This window comes from Stegodyphus dumicola, chromosome 2, assembly GCF_044657685.1.
Source record: "Stegodyphus dumicola isolate Sdum_Otavi_A_Nest chromosome 2, ASM4465768v1".
Classification (NCBI taxonomy): domain Eukaryota; kingdom Metazoa; phylum Arthropoda; class Arachnida; order Araneae; family Eresidae; genus Stegodyphus; species Stegodyphus dumicola.
Window position 1 is genome coordinate 149,427,704 of NC_140769.1, and position 17,950 is coordinate 149,445,653.

The following is a 17,950-nucleotide window of genomic DNA, read 5'->3' on the forward strand; positions in this document are numbered from 1 at the left end:
TTCATTTTAGGGAGGGATGTGATACACCACTAGTAGTGACTGTGCAATGACTGCAGCGTGGGAAATACGAATATCCATGTTAAATTGTAAAAAATTTATCTATGCAAAATATTTATCTTCATTCATTGAATTATTTTGTAATTCTCCAACAAATTAAACAATAAGAGGCAAGTTCGAAAGAAAACAGTTATCCAGTACGATAGCCATTTAAGAGAGAAAGATCTCGAAATTTTGAGTTATGTTTCCGAACTAGCTACGATATGGATTGATCTATAAATAACACAGTCCAGAAAAAGTTACTATTTTTAGAATACCTGAAAAACATTTTATGCATTCGGCGAACAATTTTTACCGAAACATACAACACGTACGAAATTTTTAGAGCTTGTTTGGGAAGTGATGTCGCAACCTTCATATAGCCTCGACATTGCACCATCAGATTATTTCAAAGTTTACAAAATGGGAAAAATTTCAGTAATAGCCGATGACCGCAAATCGCACTTGGTTGAGTCTTTTGCTGATAAAGAGTAGAAGTTCTATGAGCGCGGAGACGTGAAGTTACCAAAGAGATGGCAAAAAGTCATCCAACAAGATATTTGACTAATTAAAGTTCATTTTTTGTATAGAAAAAAATAAATAAATAAGTTTTATATCACACTAAAATTTCGAAATTACTTTCTTGCCACCTTGATATTTATAATATTCATTAAGTTTAATATTTTGTACTTTGTATTGTTGAATTCATTTAGGACTCTTCTTAGTTATTTAATGTTTAAAAGCAACTGACTCTTCTTTCATTAGAGCTGTTGAGGTTCAGTTTGGGATTCACCTAAGGTAATTTGTTGGTTATTTTCCATTTGATGAAAAAAAAAAAAAAAAATTCGGGTTTTAACGAAAATTTCCTGCCATCGCAAATAGTTCGTATTGTCGTGTTGACTCATATTTTGTCAAACGAATTTTGGCATTTGAAAGAAAGAGAATTGCTTTAGAACACTGTGTTGTGAAATTTGTAAAAGAATATCGTTAAGTACAAGGTGTCTGAAATGGAACTATCATGCTACCACATTAGAACCATCATTTACTTCCAGTTCTGCTGCAAAAAGTCAGCTACAGAATGTCACCAAATCACAGCTTTCAAAGCTCACAGCCAAATCAAATGTACAGCTTTGGGTACTAGTGTTGTATCATATGACACTGTAAAGGTTTGGTACCGAAAGTTCAAAAACAAGGACTATGACAGTCAAGAAGCAGAGCACTCTGGCCGGTCTCCTGATTTTCATGAGGCCCACTTGCAAGAACTCGTGGAACATCAGTATGCAACCACTCGAGAGCTTGCCAAGGAGTTAGACTTTAGTGTTATGTCCATTAGTCGCACTGTGCATCGCATAAATTTGACGTACAAGTTCACTCGCTGGGTGCCACATGAGCTAACTCAACCAGATAATGACAGACGTGTTCGAGCCTGCACTAAATCTGCTCGAATATCAACGCCAGAATAAAATTCTGGACCAGATCGTCACTTGTGATGAACAGTGGATTTATTTCAACACAGGCCGAGAAGGGAGTTAGTGTGACCCCGTCGTCAGCGTCGCAAAGCTCAATTTGACTAACAAAAGAATCATACTTTGCATATGGTGGGATTGCCGTGGTATTCTCCACAAAGAGCATCTGGAAAAAAGCTAAAATTCTCGATAGTAAGGTGTACAGCGAGACGCTAGTCCGTGTTGATGCTGCTATCAAGGAAAAGTATCGAGCAGAGTTCTGGCGCAAAAAGCTAATGTTCCATCAGGATAATGCAAGACCACATGTGTCTGTATTCGCCGCCTGAACTCTGTACGAACTCGAATGGGATCTTTTGCCACAACTAACATATAGCCTCGACATCGCTCCTTCGGACTTCTACTTTTTTTTCAACATCTGCAGCTACATCCTGCTGGTGCTATCTTCCATTCTGCACAGGACGTCCTAAATGAGATTGATCTCTTTTTGACTCGCGGCTACCATGTTTTCGGGCTTTGAAAAACTATGAAAACGTTGGGAGGAAATCATAAATTTGGGTGGTGATTACTAATTACTACCCCCACTAAGGGTACTGCTTTCATGTCTATTTTTTTTTCCCCTAACTTTATTAAGAACGTTTTTTTTTGGCAGAAAACTATTTCTACTACCAGATTTTACGGAATCTTATTAAACATTTAAAGTTTAATAAATATACTGCTATTATATTCTTATTATGTGATACTGCACTTTACTTTTGTGTGTGAGAGCTTTAGTACGTATTTCATACAATATCAAGATTTTGAAACGAGATAAGTTATTTTTGTCTTAAAATACAAGTTCTTATATTTGTAATTAGTTATTTTTATCGTCTTTAGTAGTAGTCGCAATTACTTTTATCTTCTTTAGTAGTAGTTGGTAGTTACTTTTATCTTCTTTAGTAGTAGTTGGTAGTTACTTTTACCTTTTTTAGTAGTCAGTAGTTACTTTTATCTCCCTTTAATTGCAAAATTTTGCATGCGGCTTTTGGACACACACATGGATCTGGAATTAAAATAAAACTTTATTTTTTACAAATAATATTATAATTAGATAACTTTATATATTAACTAATAACGTATTTTATCAATGAACGTTCTTATTTGTTCCACGGCGTTTAATCTTTCATTAATATATCCGAAATAAATTTTGAATTCAAAACTTTTCTTCCATGTGCAAATAATGACTCTTATTGAACAAGCGCTTTTGCACAAAGATCTCGCATCACGCGCGATTCACTCTTCGTAAACAAATATGCGTGTTTAAAATTATTCAATACATAATTAAGCTTCAAACTCACAACATGCGACAGTATAGATAAATATATTCCCATTCCCCATCCTCCCAGCAATGGCTAAAAAGAACCCTGAAGATAGCATTCTAAAAGACAGTGAGGTAATTGTAGCATCTTTATGTTAAAAATTGCATTAATTTGTTGAGCAAATTGTGTAACTGCATTAATTAATGTCTAGTACACATCAATAATTTACGCGGAAAAATATCAGATGAGTAAGCTAGTTCTGTACATCGTATTTTATCATCTAACACATCAACAAAATCATTCTTATCTTGTTCAAAAAATATCTTTATCTCGTTTCTTAATTCAAGCATGCAAGATAAAATTTTCCTCTGGACAGCCACCTAACTTCCGTGTACAGTAACAGCGATTCGTATTCATACTGTATCCTTTTCATACTATTAAATAGGCGACTTTTTTACTGCCTTGATTTTATATAATTAATCATTTTAACGCATTGTTCCAGAACTATTTTCTGATGGTAACTGTTTTGTAAAGAATTGTTTCTCGATGCAAAAAGCAATGGGTAACTAACTGATATGTCGGCATTATGTTACCCTTCATGTGGTGCAAATCCTCTAGCCATAGCTGGAGCACAGTCTGAGTAAATGTCAATGCTGAAATTCCACAAATTTTAATCGCTTGTGAATATCAATTAATTTCATCGCAATCGTGCATTCCTGTTGTGAAATCAGATAATTCACGGCAGCATAAAAATTGATGGGTCTGATCTTGCTATACGGTACACAAGGGTTTAGTGACTTTTGCGTCACATTATACATATGTACATATAAAATAATTTTTATTGTATGCATTCGTAAAATATGGCAGCACACTTCAAGAATTTCGCGGTACAGTGTTTGAGCCTCTAAAAGTCATCTATCTCTTTAGACATTATTTGACAGAGCGATGGGCAACCCATTTGGGCTATGGGTTTGCATATATACAGTCAAAAGTCGTTAATCCGGACTCGTCGGGACTTCGGCGATTCCGGATTATCGATTTTTCCGGATGCAGAAATTATAAAATTAAAAATATGAAACCGTAATTTACGAAATAAAGAACAATTATGATCTAAAGGGTATCAAAATTTACAAAAAAAAAGCTTAATGTTTATTTGTTTACTTTATTAAACATTTCTTTCAATGTAAGTTGTTTAAGTTGCTTCGTTTTTTTATGTGATAATACATTCTCTTTAATTCTATAAACAGACATAATTTCTCGTTCAGTTACAAAGTTCCGCTGTTCAAGTCCTATAATTGCTGTGTCGAGAATACCGACTAATTTGTCAATCGAAATTTTTTCGTTTTCAATAACCTCTGTTACTTTCTTCGCTATTGGAAGCGAATTATAATGACGAGGCATTTGATTTAAATCATATCAAAGACGGAGTACATCGAGATGAAATACTACATTGAGTAAGCAATTATAAGCCAAATAAAATAAAAACATCTGCCCTTAAGATAAGGATAGTGCTGACAGATCAACTTCCAATTCATTGCACGCCGTCGCGGCGTTAAAGATAAACAAAGTTTAGATAAACAAACGTTAAAGTTTAGATAAGCAAAGGACATGCCTTTATCCATTTTTTGCAGCAATTCCACTTTTTGTTTAATGGACTCCGAAAGATACTTTCGCTTTGTATATCCTTTACATATTAGTAAATATATATCGGAAATTCTATTTGACATAATCGAAAGTTCAAGCTTACTTTTATAAAATTGCTCTAACGGTCTGAAAAAAATAATAATCCGTATCCAATTCGAAGATTAAGGAACAACGCAATCTGCAACATTAACTGAAATAGATAATTAGATAATTTTAGCTTAGCTAATCCCGTCCGTTATACATTAAACGCGCATTCGTAAACGTATTTTGCGCACACGCAAATTCGCAGCGGTAAAGGTCTTACGCGCATGCGTCAACGGGACGCATGCGCAAAAAGTTTGTAGCTTTGAGGTCCGGATTATAGATCATTCCGGATTATGGGTGTCCGAATTAACGACTTTTGACTGTATCAGTATATCTGTGGTTAATAGAAGGGCCAGCCAACATTTTTGGCGTAAATAAAAAGTTATGAATTGAAATTTACTAAGTAAATTGTACGTTAGCCAAACGACTACATAAAAATGCGCACAAGTTGGCCGATTACAAAGAAAAACGGAGGTGCACAACTGTATGTTATAACAGTCCCATATACACTCTAAATTCGAAAGAGTAGTATCCAATTATATGGTTTGATATCGAAGGTTGTCCTTGGGGATTTAGCTTCCCTTGGTCAACACTGGGGGGGGGGGACAGTTTTGATCTGACTTCGTTCTCTTTGTAGGTGACTGCTTGCCCGTCGCCACTGACTTATGTATTTTAAACTTGGACTGTGTGCAGTTTTGTCCCCCTGGGTTGACTGGAGGAGTTATGCCTCCTTGGATCGCCTCTATGTGTTGGGGCATCAGTAACCGTGTATTTAAATAGCCCCCCCCCAAGACTGGAAGTCCCTTCTCCTTAGTATACTGTGTATAGTACACCTTGAACACACAATAATGGGACAGTTCCATATCTCCCGTTCTAAATAAGCCGGTTGAAGAAGTCTCGAAAGCGCGACTTAGGATATATATGAGATTTATGCATAGCGTTGTTCTAATATAGGTATTCTGACACAAAATGACTTTTTGTGAAATGACATTCCTATTTTTTCCCCTATATTTCAATTGGTATGATGATTAGCGAAGTCGTCAGCCAAATCATTCGTCTGGATTTTGAATCGGGAGATGGTAGGGATATGTATTATCTAAGCCTCTTTCTCACTGATGTAATATCGTTCGCCTCCTGTTCGCCTTGGGCACGGCTTTTTCTGATAAGACAACTAAGTGACCAGTATGAATAGTCATTCCCTAAAACAAAACCCCCTAAAAAACTGCGCATAATTATTTAACATCATTAAACTGGCACATACTTTTCAAAATTAAAAATTTTTCTTTGATATAACAGTTTATTTGTAATTTCTAATTTTCTGAATCTAAGCAGATAGATTCAGAAATCAAGTTCATAGTTTCAAGGATGTTTGTCTTTCTCTGACTATTTCCTGCAGTAATGTTCTAAAGAACGATCTGAAAAACTCTTGGTTATGCCGAAGTTCAAAGGCTGCGGTGTATTCGGAAAATTTTGTGACAATGTCGGGGGATGAGAACGTTTATATTTTCCAAAAAGTCAGTCGGTAGCGGAGGGGCAGCACATTGATTTATGAAAAGGAAAGTTTTATAATTTTGTCTTCTTATTGAGAAACCTACTGAAGTTAGATTTAGCTAAAACATAAAGAAATAATCTCGGTTTCTTTTCAAGATGAAATATCTCTACATTCCAAATACAAAGACTTCCCTGTCTTTTACAATATCAGGAAGAATACATTTTAAGAAAATTCAGCTCGTTGCGTTTGTTAAAGCTCAAAAGCAAACAGCACTTCAGAAAACTTGAAGATTTTGTTTGTTTGTTTTAATTAAAATCTACATCTATATTAAAATATTCTTTGAAAATCGTGCTAAGAGAAAAGCAACAAAGTGATTTCACATTTTATTAAAAATTTAGGTACTATTCCGTTTTGAGGGCCGTAAAAAAATTGCAGCGAAAATGTATGCGCAAAAGCGTCAAATCTAGCAAACGCGCCCATTTAAAACAGCCTGCCAAATCTAGCGTACTAGATTTCAGATTGCGTAAGTTTAGATAGTTCTAAATTTCTTAAGACGCCATTGAAATACTAGTTTAATTTTTAAATCCTTTTTTGATATCCTATGGATTTAACACTTTGGGAATTGCCCGTGACGAAAAGTCTGCGATAGAATTTTGGGTAAAGTGAAGAATCACCCACTGCTTGACGCGTTTTTAAGAATTGCACATACTCGGTATCCATGTACACATCGACTTATTTTCACTTAAAAAAAATCCCATAATTGCACAAAAATCGCACTGAGCACACCCTTGACTTTATCTATGTACACATCGACCTATTGCCACTTGAAAAGTAAAAGAAAATTGACAAAAATGAAATTGTTTTTACCCTTGTAAAAAGCGGCAAACAAATAAGTGGGCGATTCTGCACTTTACCGAGAATGTTTTCAAAGAAAAGGCATCATTCATTATAGAAAATTATGTTTGAACAACCAACGAGATAACATTATGCTTTAGCGATAACTTGGTAGCGAAAGAGCGATGCAGGCATCCATTCAGTTATGTTTAGCAATTTTTATATACTAAATTATAATGATCTGAATAGTTATTTACTCTTATGCTTCCATTCAGTCATGTTTAGCCTTTTATGTATATTAATTCCTTTTGTAGTTAAATTAATCACTCATAAAATGGCTGTAAAAGACGAACATTTATTTAAAGATAAATCTTAATAACTTACACGTAACGTATTCGTAAACGTACATAACATAACAAACGTACTTACTGCATCGTACCATTAAACATTTCAAGCGTACATCATCTCTGCATATTTTAAAAATTATATATAGAGCGACATCCAGAAATTAGCTGTTGCCATTTTCTCAATAGATATTTTGTCTAATAACAAATAATTTACAATCGTTCTTACATTCGACCATCCTGACTTTTCAATTGTCCTCAAGTGAACCAAATCTTGTCATACATTAAAGCAACAAATAAACAACAACAAAATATAATAAGTAGGTAGGAAAAAATAAAATCAAGTATAATTTTTAAAAAATTCTATAAGTCCTACACAAAGTCTCTATAGCGCAATGTTTTGCGTACTATTCGCTTGGGCCTTTTAAGTTCGTCGTCAACCTCGTCATTATCATCATCTTCTGTATTTCTGGAAATGATGGCCTCCGAAGATCTGTTTTTAGCACGTGAATCAGCTTGGTGGGGCTTTCGACAACCCATTTTTGACCTGTAAAGTGGACAAGATTTATATCCTTGACCGCGTGGCTGCTGTCCTTCGTCATTTGCTTTAGTATCTTTACTAGTTGGCTTTTCCTTCCATTCTACTTTGACTGCATTCAGTGTCATTCCTATGATAGTGGGTTTTTTCTATTAAAGCACCTTTGATAAAATCGTCTAGGATTCCAGTGATTGTCTCTTCCACCTCCTTAAACTCTTTCTTCGTTTTTTCTTTCCTTTTGTTCATCTTCACTTCCATCACGTCCAACGTTTCGTGGAAGTCCTATGAATAGATAACTACAATATTGCCTGAAGTAAGAATGACGTAATTGCCTTCGTACGGGCCTTTGAGGTTGTAGTTGCTGCTTATCATCTACATTCTCTTGGTTCTGACTACCACCACCCTCAGGGGGAGTTATTGGCTATATTTAGTGCTCGATTGTGGAAAAAGTATTGAAAAAGTTTTATATTTGTGAAAAAGTTATTTTAGAAAGCCAATAAGAAACCTTCCCAGGAGTTTGGTACCTTGTCGTGGTCTGAGGGCACTGATTAGTGATATTGAAACGAGTATGGAAGAAGCAACTCGTGTTACAGTTCCTTTAAGGAAAAAAGTTTTTAAGGCGCAAGAAGCGTTATTTAATTTTATTGTTTTGCAAGCATTGGAGATTGAAAACTTAAAAGGGAGACTTGAAGTAGTTCAGAAACCAATAGAGAAGTCATTTGCAGACATAATAAAAGAACAGAAGATAGAGAAAAAAGTTGTTTCTAAGAAAGACAAAACTAAAAGAAAAGAAGAACATGTGGCTCTCATTTATCCGAAGGTAAAAGGAGTTTCTTCAAAAGAAGTGAAGATGAAAGTAGTAGAGGCTATTGATCCCGTAAAATTAAAAATAGGGATCAGAAATGTTAGGAAAATAAATAATGGAGGAATAGTTATTGAGTGCCTTAATAATGAAGAAATTGATAAATTAGAAGAAGAAATTAAATTAAATGAATTGTTAAAGGAGGATGTCGAAGTTAGAGCTCCTATCAAGAAAAATCCGAAAATCATATTATACAATATCGATATGGAAGTTGGAAAAGAAGAATTACAGGAAGCAGTGACTAAGCAAAATCCTGTATTTGAAGATGGTGGTTTTATTCCACTATTTAGAATAAAAGGAAAGAACAATAAGGCACATTGGGTGGCAGAAACCCAGCCTAATAAATTTAAAAATGTTCTTAATCAAGGAAAAATTAATTTTAATTGGTACCGTATAAATGTAAAAGAATACTTAAACGTAGTGAGATGTTACAAATGTCAAGAATTTGGTCACTTTCATAAAAAATGTAATAAAGAATTAATATGTGCTAATTGCGCACAGAAGGGACACAACCATTGGGATTGCAAAAATAATTCAATATGTATAAATTGTACCAATGCAAATAACAAGTATAAAATGGGGTTAGACGTGCGGCACTCTAGCTTGGATAAAAATTGTTCATGTTTGAAAAGGCAATATGATCTACTAATCAGAAGAACAAATTATGGTTAATAGTTCATTTTGAAATTTAGAGGAGTTCAAATTAATCTTCACCATGCTCGTGCCGCTGTGTCTCAACTCCAACAAAGATCTCTTGAACAAAATTATTCATTTGCTATTGTACAAGAGCCTTATCATATTAATAATAAGGTTAAAGGCTTTTCATCTCAATATAGACAATATTTTGTAGATAACGATATTCCGTTAGCAGGAATAGTTATATTTGATAAAACAGTTTCGGTGATTGAGATTTTGATTTCCAATGTTTTGGTTGTTTTGAAAATTAATTTTGGAAATCAGGATTTTTTGTTGATTTCAGCTTATTGTTCTCCTAAAGCGGATCTGACTCTTTGTTTGTATGAAATTTCAAGAATTTTGAATAAAGATCCAAGTAACGAATTTGTTATTGGTGCAGATTTTAATGCTAAGAGTGATGTCTGGGGAGATCAAGAGGAAGATATTAGAGGAAAACAAGTATTGGAATTTATAAATGCATATGGAATTTGTATTTTAAATAATCCTGATTCTCCTCCTACTTTTGAAGGAGCAAGAGGTTCCTCTTGGATTGATCTTACTCTTGCGCACTCTTCCTTAAATATCGATTGGAAAGTCATTACAGATATTTCTTGTAGTGATCATAATTATATAGAAATTGATTTTGGTGATCAAGATTTTTCTCCTTTGATGAGAAAGAGATTTACATTAAAAAATTTGAATTGGATTGATTTTAAAAGAGACGTTTTTACTCTTTTATCGCATTATAATAAAATGAAAATTGATGAAAATAATTTGGAAATAATTGTTGAAGGGTTTACTGATGAAGTTGTAAATATTTGTGAAAAGAATAGAATAAAAAAGAAATTTAAAACAAAAGGATCTTCTGTTTGGTGGAATAAAAAATTGGATATTTTGAGGTCTAAAGTCAGAATTGCAAGAAGGAAATTTCATAATGCTTTTAATTTGGAAGATAAAAGATTTTTAGAGGATAATTATAAAAAAATAAGAGGAATTTATAAGAAAGAAATTAATATTGCTAAGAATCAATCGTGGGATGAACTATGTAAGAAAACTAATTTAGATCAACCTTATGGTATCCCTTATAAAATTACTATGGGAAAGTGTAAATCTGCACTTACTTTGAGCCGATTAAAAAAGGATGATGGAACGGAAACAAATTCAATAGAAGATACATTGGATTATATGGTTAAGTTCCATTTTCCAGACGATATGATTGAAGATGATTTAGAATGGCATAAAGAAATAAGGCAGAATATACAAAATTATGAAAATGAATTTAATGATTTAGAATTTACAGAAGAAGAAATAATGAATGTAGTAAGTTCTATGAATAAAGGAAAAGCTCCAGGTTATGATGGTCTATGTTTGGATATAATTGAAGAAATTATAAAAATTGATCCTTGCTTTATTTGTAAAATTTATAATAATTGTTTGAAATTTGGTATATTTCCTAGGATTTGGAAAAATGCTTCTTTGGTCTTATTTAATAAAGAGGGAAAAGAAAAGATGGATCCCTCTTCATATAGACCTATATGCTTATTACCTGTATTTGGAAAAATTTTAGACAAACTAATGACGAATAGACTTTACTTTTACTTGAATAAAAATAAATTACTGAATCAATCTCAATATGGATTTGTAGCAGGTAAAAGTACTACTTTGGCTATTTGTGATTTATTGGATAAAATAAAAGAAAATAAAAGACTGAAATTACATACTGCACTTATCACATTAGATGTTAAGAGTGCTTTTAACAGTGTTTGGTGGCCTTTTATTTTGTTCCAATTAAAGAAGTTTAAATATCCTTTTAATTTATTTAAGTTATTTGAAAATTATCTTTGTGATCGTTTTGTTTCTTTTCAAGACGGTAATATTTGTTCTAAGAGATATTATAGTAGAGGTTGTCCTCAAGGTTCTAATTCTGGTCCACTTTTGTGGAACATATTATGTGATTCAATGCTTGTTTTACCTTTCAAGGAAAATGTAAAAGTGCAAGCTTATGCGGACGATATAATTTTTATTGTTTCTGCGAGTGGAAGGCACACTATTGATGCTGATATTGATCAAACATTGGATTTGATTAGTAATTGGTCAAAACAAGTTAAATTAAAATTTGATTATAAAAAATGTGCTATTATGGGAATAGCTAAAAGAGAAAGAATGACTACTCTTCCGAGAGGACATATTGATGGTTTTTCTTTAAAGAGTGTTAGAGAATTAAAATATCTTGGTATTTTAATTGATGACCAACTTACATTTATTCCTCATTTGAAAAAGATTAAGTCACAATGTTCCATTATTTTGAATAAATTATATGCAATAAAAGGTCTCAATAGTAACATAAAGAAAATCTATTATAAGAGAGGAATTGAAAGAAAAATTTTGTATTCATGTGCCGCATGGTACAGAAATAATGCTAGAATTAACAATATGTTAATTCAAATTCAAAGACTTGCCATGCTAAGTATAACTAAGTGTTTTAGGACAGTTTCCAATGCTAGTTTATTTATTTTAAGTGGATGTGAGCCGATCTTTTTGATCGCTCAAAGAGACAGTATTTTATTTCATTTAAAACATGGCAGAAGTTATGGTCAAAATTTTGATTTACAAGCAGATGCTTCTTATATTGAGATTGGTGGATTAATTAATGATGTTCATCCTGCCTTATTAACTGATTATTTTTGGGACAAGAAGATTCCAACTAGTGAAGGTCACGAGATATTCACAGATGGTTCAAAGATTGGTGGCAAAGTTGGTTGTTCTTTTGTTGCGTATTCAAATGGAGAGATTGGATGTTTAAAAAAGTTTAGATTGAGCGATAATTCTACTGTTTTTCAGGCAGAAGTTTTTGCCATTTTCAAATCCTTGGAGTGGATATTATATAAAGATATTAAAAATGATGTTAATATATATTCGGATAGCCAAAGTGCTTTATTGGCCATAGTTTCTGGTAAATTTGTTACCAAGTTGGTGTATGATACTCATTTTCTTTTGATTGAAAATTTAAAGGAAAGAAAAATTAATCTTCATTGGCTTAAAGGACATATAGGGCATGAAGGAAATGAATTTGCTGACATTTGTGCTAAAAAAGCTACATTAAAAAATACAATTGATATATCTTTACCTACTTCAATAGATATCTTTAAAAATGTTTTAGAGACGAACATAATTAATCTATGGCAAGACTTTTGGAATAGAGATTCAAAGGGTAGATATACTTATAAATTTTTTAAGAATGTCAATAAAAAGAGGTGCATTGGTAATGGGTTTATGGCCCAATTTCTAACTAACCATGCACATGTTCCGAAATATTACAGTAGATTTCATATTAAGTTTATGAAATGTATATGTGGAGAATATGAAGCTGATGTAGAACATGTTATTTTATGTGAATTATTAAGAAATAGATGGCTTAAGTTTTTACCATGTTTAAAAGATGAAAAAGATATTGTAAAAATTTTTCACATAGAAAAATTTAAAAACGGAATTATAGAAATAATGAAATTTATAACAGAATTTGAAAATGTAATTTTTGAACAAGTACTGTAATTATAATTTATTGTTAAACATAATCAAAATATGAGCAAATAATCATTTGTAAATTATTTTAAAATTCAAGATGAATTGTTGTTTGTAATTGCTTTATATTTGTTTGAACATGTTTGAAAATGTAATTTTTGAACAATCACTGTAATTTATAATCTATAGTTGTTAAATATAATTAAAAAATGATCAAATAATCTTTTGTAAATTATCTTATTGTAAATATCTTATTTTATCAAATTCAAGATAAATTGTTGTTTGTAACTGTTTTATATTTGTTTGAATATGTAAGCAAACGATTGTAAAAGATTTGATTTTTGTTTTGTATATGTTTTATTTAAATAAAGGTATTTGCTGGCGAGGTCGGCAAATCTTCCAACAGAGTTCGAGTACGGTAGGATTGTTTTATAAAGTTGAAAGGTTCCAATAAGCCCTGCTTTTGCCGTAAGGTAGCAGGTTTAATTATCGGTCTTACCATCACTTTCGTCATTCTGTCTTTGCCTTGGCATGAAGTGGTGTTTAGAGAACAGTTGGCCACAGTGTCGATTTCTATTTGCAGCATAAGGACTATTTTTCACCGAAGTGCGATTCAGTCCAATCAGATTTGCAGTTTCATTTCCCTTTTCTCGAACAACTTCAAATGCACCTAATTCACCATCTCTTATACTTCGAACAACACTTTTTATGTTGTTTTTCTTTACTGCAGTTTGATGAACGAATATATCTTGTTTAGGGTCCATTTTTCTGAGATCAGTGCACCTGACTTCTGAAATATTCAACGCTCTGTATTCATTCGAAAAACGCAATAACTCTTGCTGGGGATCAATATCGAGATCCGAGCCAATTTTAACTTGGCTTAAACTTATAGGAACTTTTGTGTTGTTAATATTTTCCGTTTTTGTTAAGTTCGAGCTCGATTCAGAAATTTCAATATTTAAACATAGTTCAACTTCTGCTCTCCCAACGCATTGATCTTTTTGGAGCTGACTCGATTTATTTTTTCATCAATTTGGAGGTTACTAAATAGTTCATCTTCCCTATACCCTATTCTGACATAAGCGATGTGAGGGAGATCAAGCCATGTCCGTCCGATGATTAGATCAACTGGCTGTGCATTGTCAGGAACAAGGTGTATATTTATGCATTGGCCTTTTAGATTATCAACTTCAATATCGGTTTTAATCATTCCTATAGAAATCACTGCAGGCACCCTTTGATTTCCAAAACTATACAATTCATTCATAGTAGGTTCGGGTTTCACTTTAAGTTTCTGAGCAACTGAAGTCCTTAAGAGACAACAAGAACTCCCCATATCAATTAAAGCCTGTACTTCTTCAGAATTATTCAGTTTTGCTTTCTTCAAATATGAATTGCTCTCTCCTAAATTTTCGCCAACTTGCTCAACAGAATAATTTTTATCATTTGAATGATTATTTTCAGCCTTAGTAACACAATTTGTAGCTTTATGACCTGTTTTATTACATTTTCGGTATGTTACTACTGGTTTGGGCAGCGGACAGTCCCTTGAGATGTGTCCAAAATTATCACAGCTGAAGCATTTTGGTTCACCTTTTTCATTATGTGTGATACCGTAGAGTTTTTTTCTTTTCGTTGATTGTAGCAACTGGACCATCTTTAAAGGAGATTCGTTTGTCGTAAGACCCTTTTTTACGCGGTTGTTTATTGTTGAAAGTTGACTTCAAGGTATCATAATCATCTAGTTTTTCAACTAAATCAATTGGTGAAATCAACTCAGACCATATGTCAATAAAATGATCTTTTACTTCTGGAGACATTTTACGTTTTATCTGATCCGCTGCAATAAGGTCGCTAAGTTTCTCAAAAGTATCTACTTTAATTACGCTTATCCATTCATTAAAAAAATTTCTTAACTCATACGCAAAATTCTTCCATGTGTTTCCTACACTCTTATTGTGCGTAAAAAATTTTTGAGGTGTCATCTTGTACCGTTTTAATAAGATCCTTTTAACTTCTTTATAATCGTTTGCAATCTCATCGGTTTCTCTGGCGATTAACTGAGCAATATCATACGGCAATAAGCCAAACAAATGAGTAACCCATGTATTTTCTGGTATTTCAACTTGTTTAGCCAAACGTTCAAACATGATTAAATATAAACTGATATCATTCTCGTCAGGTTTAAATTTTTGCATCAAACGATGAGGCTCTAACTTTTAATTCATGTGCGTACCACTAGCATTTTCATTGGTGCCAGAATTTGTAGATCTACTTTCTGCTTCAATACGTAGTTTTAGCAGCTCAAATTCCATTTCATACCTTTGTTTTCGTTCCTCATATTCTTCTTTTCGCCTACGTTCTTCGTCTTGACGTTTTCGTTCTTCAGTTTCTTCTTTTCGCCTACGTTCTTCAATTTCTTCTTGACGTTTTCGTTCTTCAATTTCTTCTTTTTCTTTTTTTTTTTCATTTATTATAATATTTAACGATTCTTTGGCGCATTCTTCATCGTACTCTTTGCTAGCCAAAATTATCTTTTTAAAATCGCTCATTTTATGACTCTCATTTACATCTTTTCCCAATTCTTCAGCTAATATTCTTAAATCGCATTTCTTTGCTTTACCGAAAATAGACATTTTCGTAGTCATTAAAATGCAAATTATATATATATGGTATTATTATTTACTTCCAATTAGACAAATTAGTAGAACACAGTTATTGGTATTTTATAAGTTTGTTTGACGTTCTAAATATATTTCAAAATTTAAAGAAATGAAAAAATAAATAAATAAATAAATAAATAAATAAAAAAAATAAAAATAAACTCTCTTTCCAAAATGATAAAAAAAATAACAAAATTAAATTCTATAATAAATATGTTACATCAATCAATGCACATACCTTGAAATTCAAATTCTTTTCAATTTATTTACGTATAGCAAATTCTTGTAGCTTTAGGCTTAGGTTTCAGAATAATCCCGCTTCTGATTTATGTTAACTTCCTTTTGTAGTTAAATTAATCACTCATAAAATGGTTGTAAAAGACAAACATTTATTTAAAGATAAATCTTAATAACCTACACGTAACGTATTCGTAAACGTACATAACATAACGAACGTACTTACTGCATCGTACCATTAAACATTTCAAGCATACATCATCTCAATGTATGTTTTTAAATTACATATAGAACGACATCCAGAAATTAGCTGTTGCCATTTTCTCAATAGATATTTTGTCTAATAACAATTAAATAATTTACAATCGTTCTTACATATATAAGTTATAATAATAAAAATGTATTATATGAAATTAACCTTTCATCTAATATAAAACATCAATCTTAGACAGAAAACATCGGTACCCATGTGACATCCTACCCACATAAGAATTATAACCTTAATTGACTCATTCATGCTAAACTGACTCTGCGGTTTACCACCCGCGGCTACATCTTATAACGACACTGAACTTGCCACCCCCTTTTTTTTCGCGCCCCTAGTGCGGACCTCACTCTCTTTTTTCCGCCCCCACACTTCCTTCCACCCTACTCTTTCTCCTCCCACCCGATCCTTATCAGAAGTCGAGTAAAAAGATGTTTCTACATCTTGACACTCGAAAATAAAATACGATTTGTGTGTGCTATTTACTATTATACTTCCTTTCTTGCGTTAGGGTTGCCGCAATTATTTTTGGCAGCACTGGCATCTACAGTAGTTTGGCGATTTTTTACGGCCCTCAAAACCGAATAGTACCAAAATTTATTATAATAATTGTATGCCTCCGAATTCTTACGATTATAAAAGAAATATTTTAAGTATTTAAAATTAGATCTATTAAATAAGTATAGTACTATCTTCTCATATGTTGTCATTGATTTGCATTGTCTTGGGTCCTCCTTGAAAGCTATGATCGCTCGTCACGTTTTGAGAACTTGCCCGATTGGATTGTCCTCCTCCTTTTGGTACTTCTCTTCTTCCCCTTTTCTCCGTTTTCTCATCTGAGAATTTCTCCACGTCCGGATTTCTTTATATCAAGTGCCCTTGGGCTTTAATTCTGGAACCGGCAACATTGCTCTTCGCAAAAGCTCGGTCATTTATAGAGTCTAAGTCTAAGTTGTGCATCATTTCATATGGTTCTTAATTCCATGTTAATATACTATAAAATATATATGAATTTAAAATGCTTTTATTTGAAAACGTCTAAATGCAGCCGCTATCGCTTCTTTTATTCTTTTCAAAAATGTAAAAGCCACGAATGAAACAAAATTTTAATTCGAATTCAAACTGAAAACCAAAAGTTATTCGAGATTGAAGTTGCTGTATTTAAATTAAAATAATGTGCATGTTTTAAATAAACAGTTAAAATTTTGGGGGTAAAAAAGAGTACAGAAAACATAACCAAAGCAAAACGCAGGATTGCGTAAGTGGTCGGAAAGCATAGTTTCAAATCTGCGGTCTGAGTTTCTGCGAAGTAACCATTATCCCAAGCCTGCTCCACTAAAATTTGTATCAAAATTCTTCTTCAAATTACATTTTTTTTTCAGGTGGTTAGTGTGTCGCCATCTATTGAGAACTTCAGTGAAAATACGTATGCCAGATGCTGTTTGAAACTTTCATTGCATTGTAAATAATGATGTAGCTTGAAATGTACAGGATTAACTGTTAAGCTTGCTTAAATATAGATAGTTAGAATTTAAGTCTGTTACTCTGTTATTTGTGTTTAAACATATTCTGCGGTAATTTATGGAAACCATACATTGTTCCATTAACATGCATTTTCTCGCTTTTAATTTTCGTTTTGCGTGATATTTTTCTAAGTTTGTCTCATATTTGTAGTTTTCGGTTGTTTCTTTATAGTCCTATCACAGTGTACTGGGGCATGTCGGATTGAGCGTTCAGTAAAAATTGATACTGCCCAATAACAATTGAAGGGCTTGCAGCAAGAAGGGCCCAACTTCACTTTGGTAGATTTTGTACTCATGAGTCCTTTTTAGTAAAAAAAAAAAAAAAAAAAAAAAATCTTTGCATTGGGTAAAAAGTTATTGGAATAGCGTACAAAATCATTTTTAATAGCACTTTTAATGAGGACAAACGTTTAGAATGTAAGTTAAAAAATGAATTTTTGAAATGTTAATTTAAATTTTCCGAAAATTTA

The 17,950-nt window shown here is 32.6% G+C and overlaps 1 protein-coding gene across 1 annotated transcript in view; it reads left to right on the plus strand.

The window, feature by feature from the left end:
* Nucleotides 1-2,831: 2,831 nt before the first annotated feature.
* LOC118202920 (ciliary microtubule associated protein 1A-like) overlaps nucleotides 2,832-17,950 on the plus strand; it is an 86,495-nt gene continuing 71,376 nt past the window's right edge. Inside the window, exon 1 of the mRNA XM_085811248.1 lies at nucleotides 2,832-2,931. Within this exon, the coding sequence (XP_085667374.1) occupies nucleotides 2,887-2,931 (45 nt within the window). The 5' untranslated portion in view covers nucleotides 2,832-2,886. The remainder of the gene's footprint in view (nucleotides 2,932-17,950) is intronic.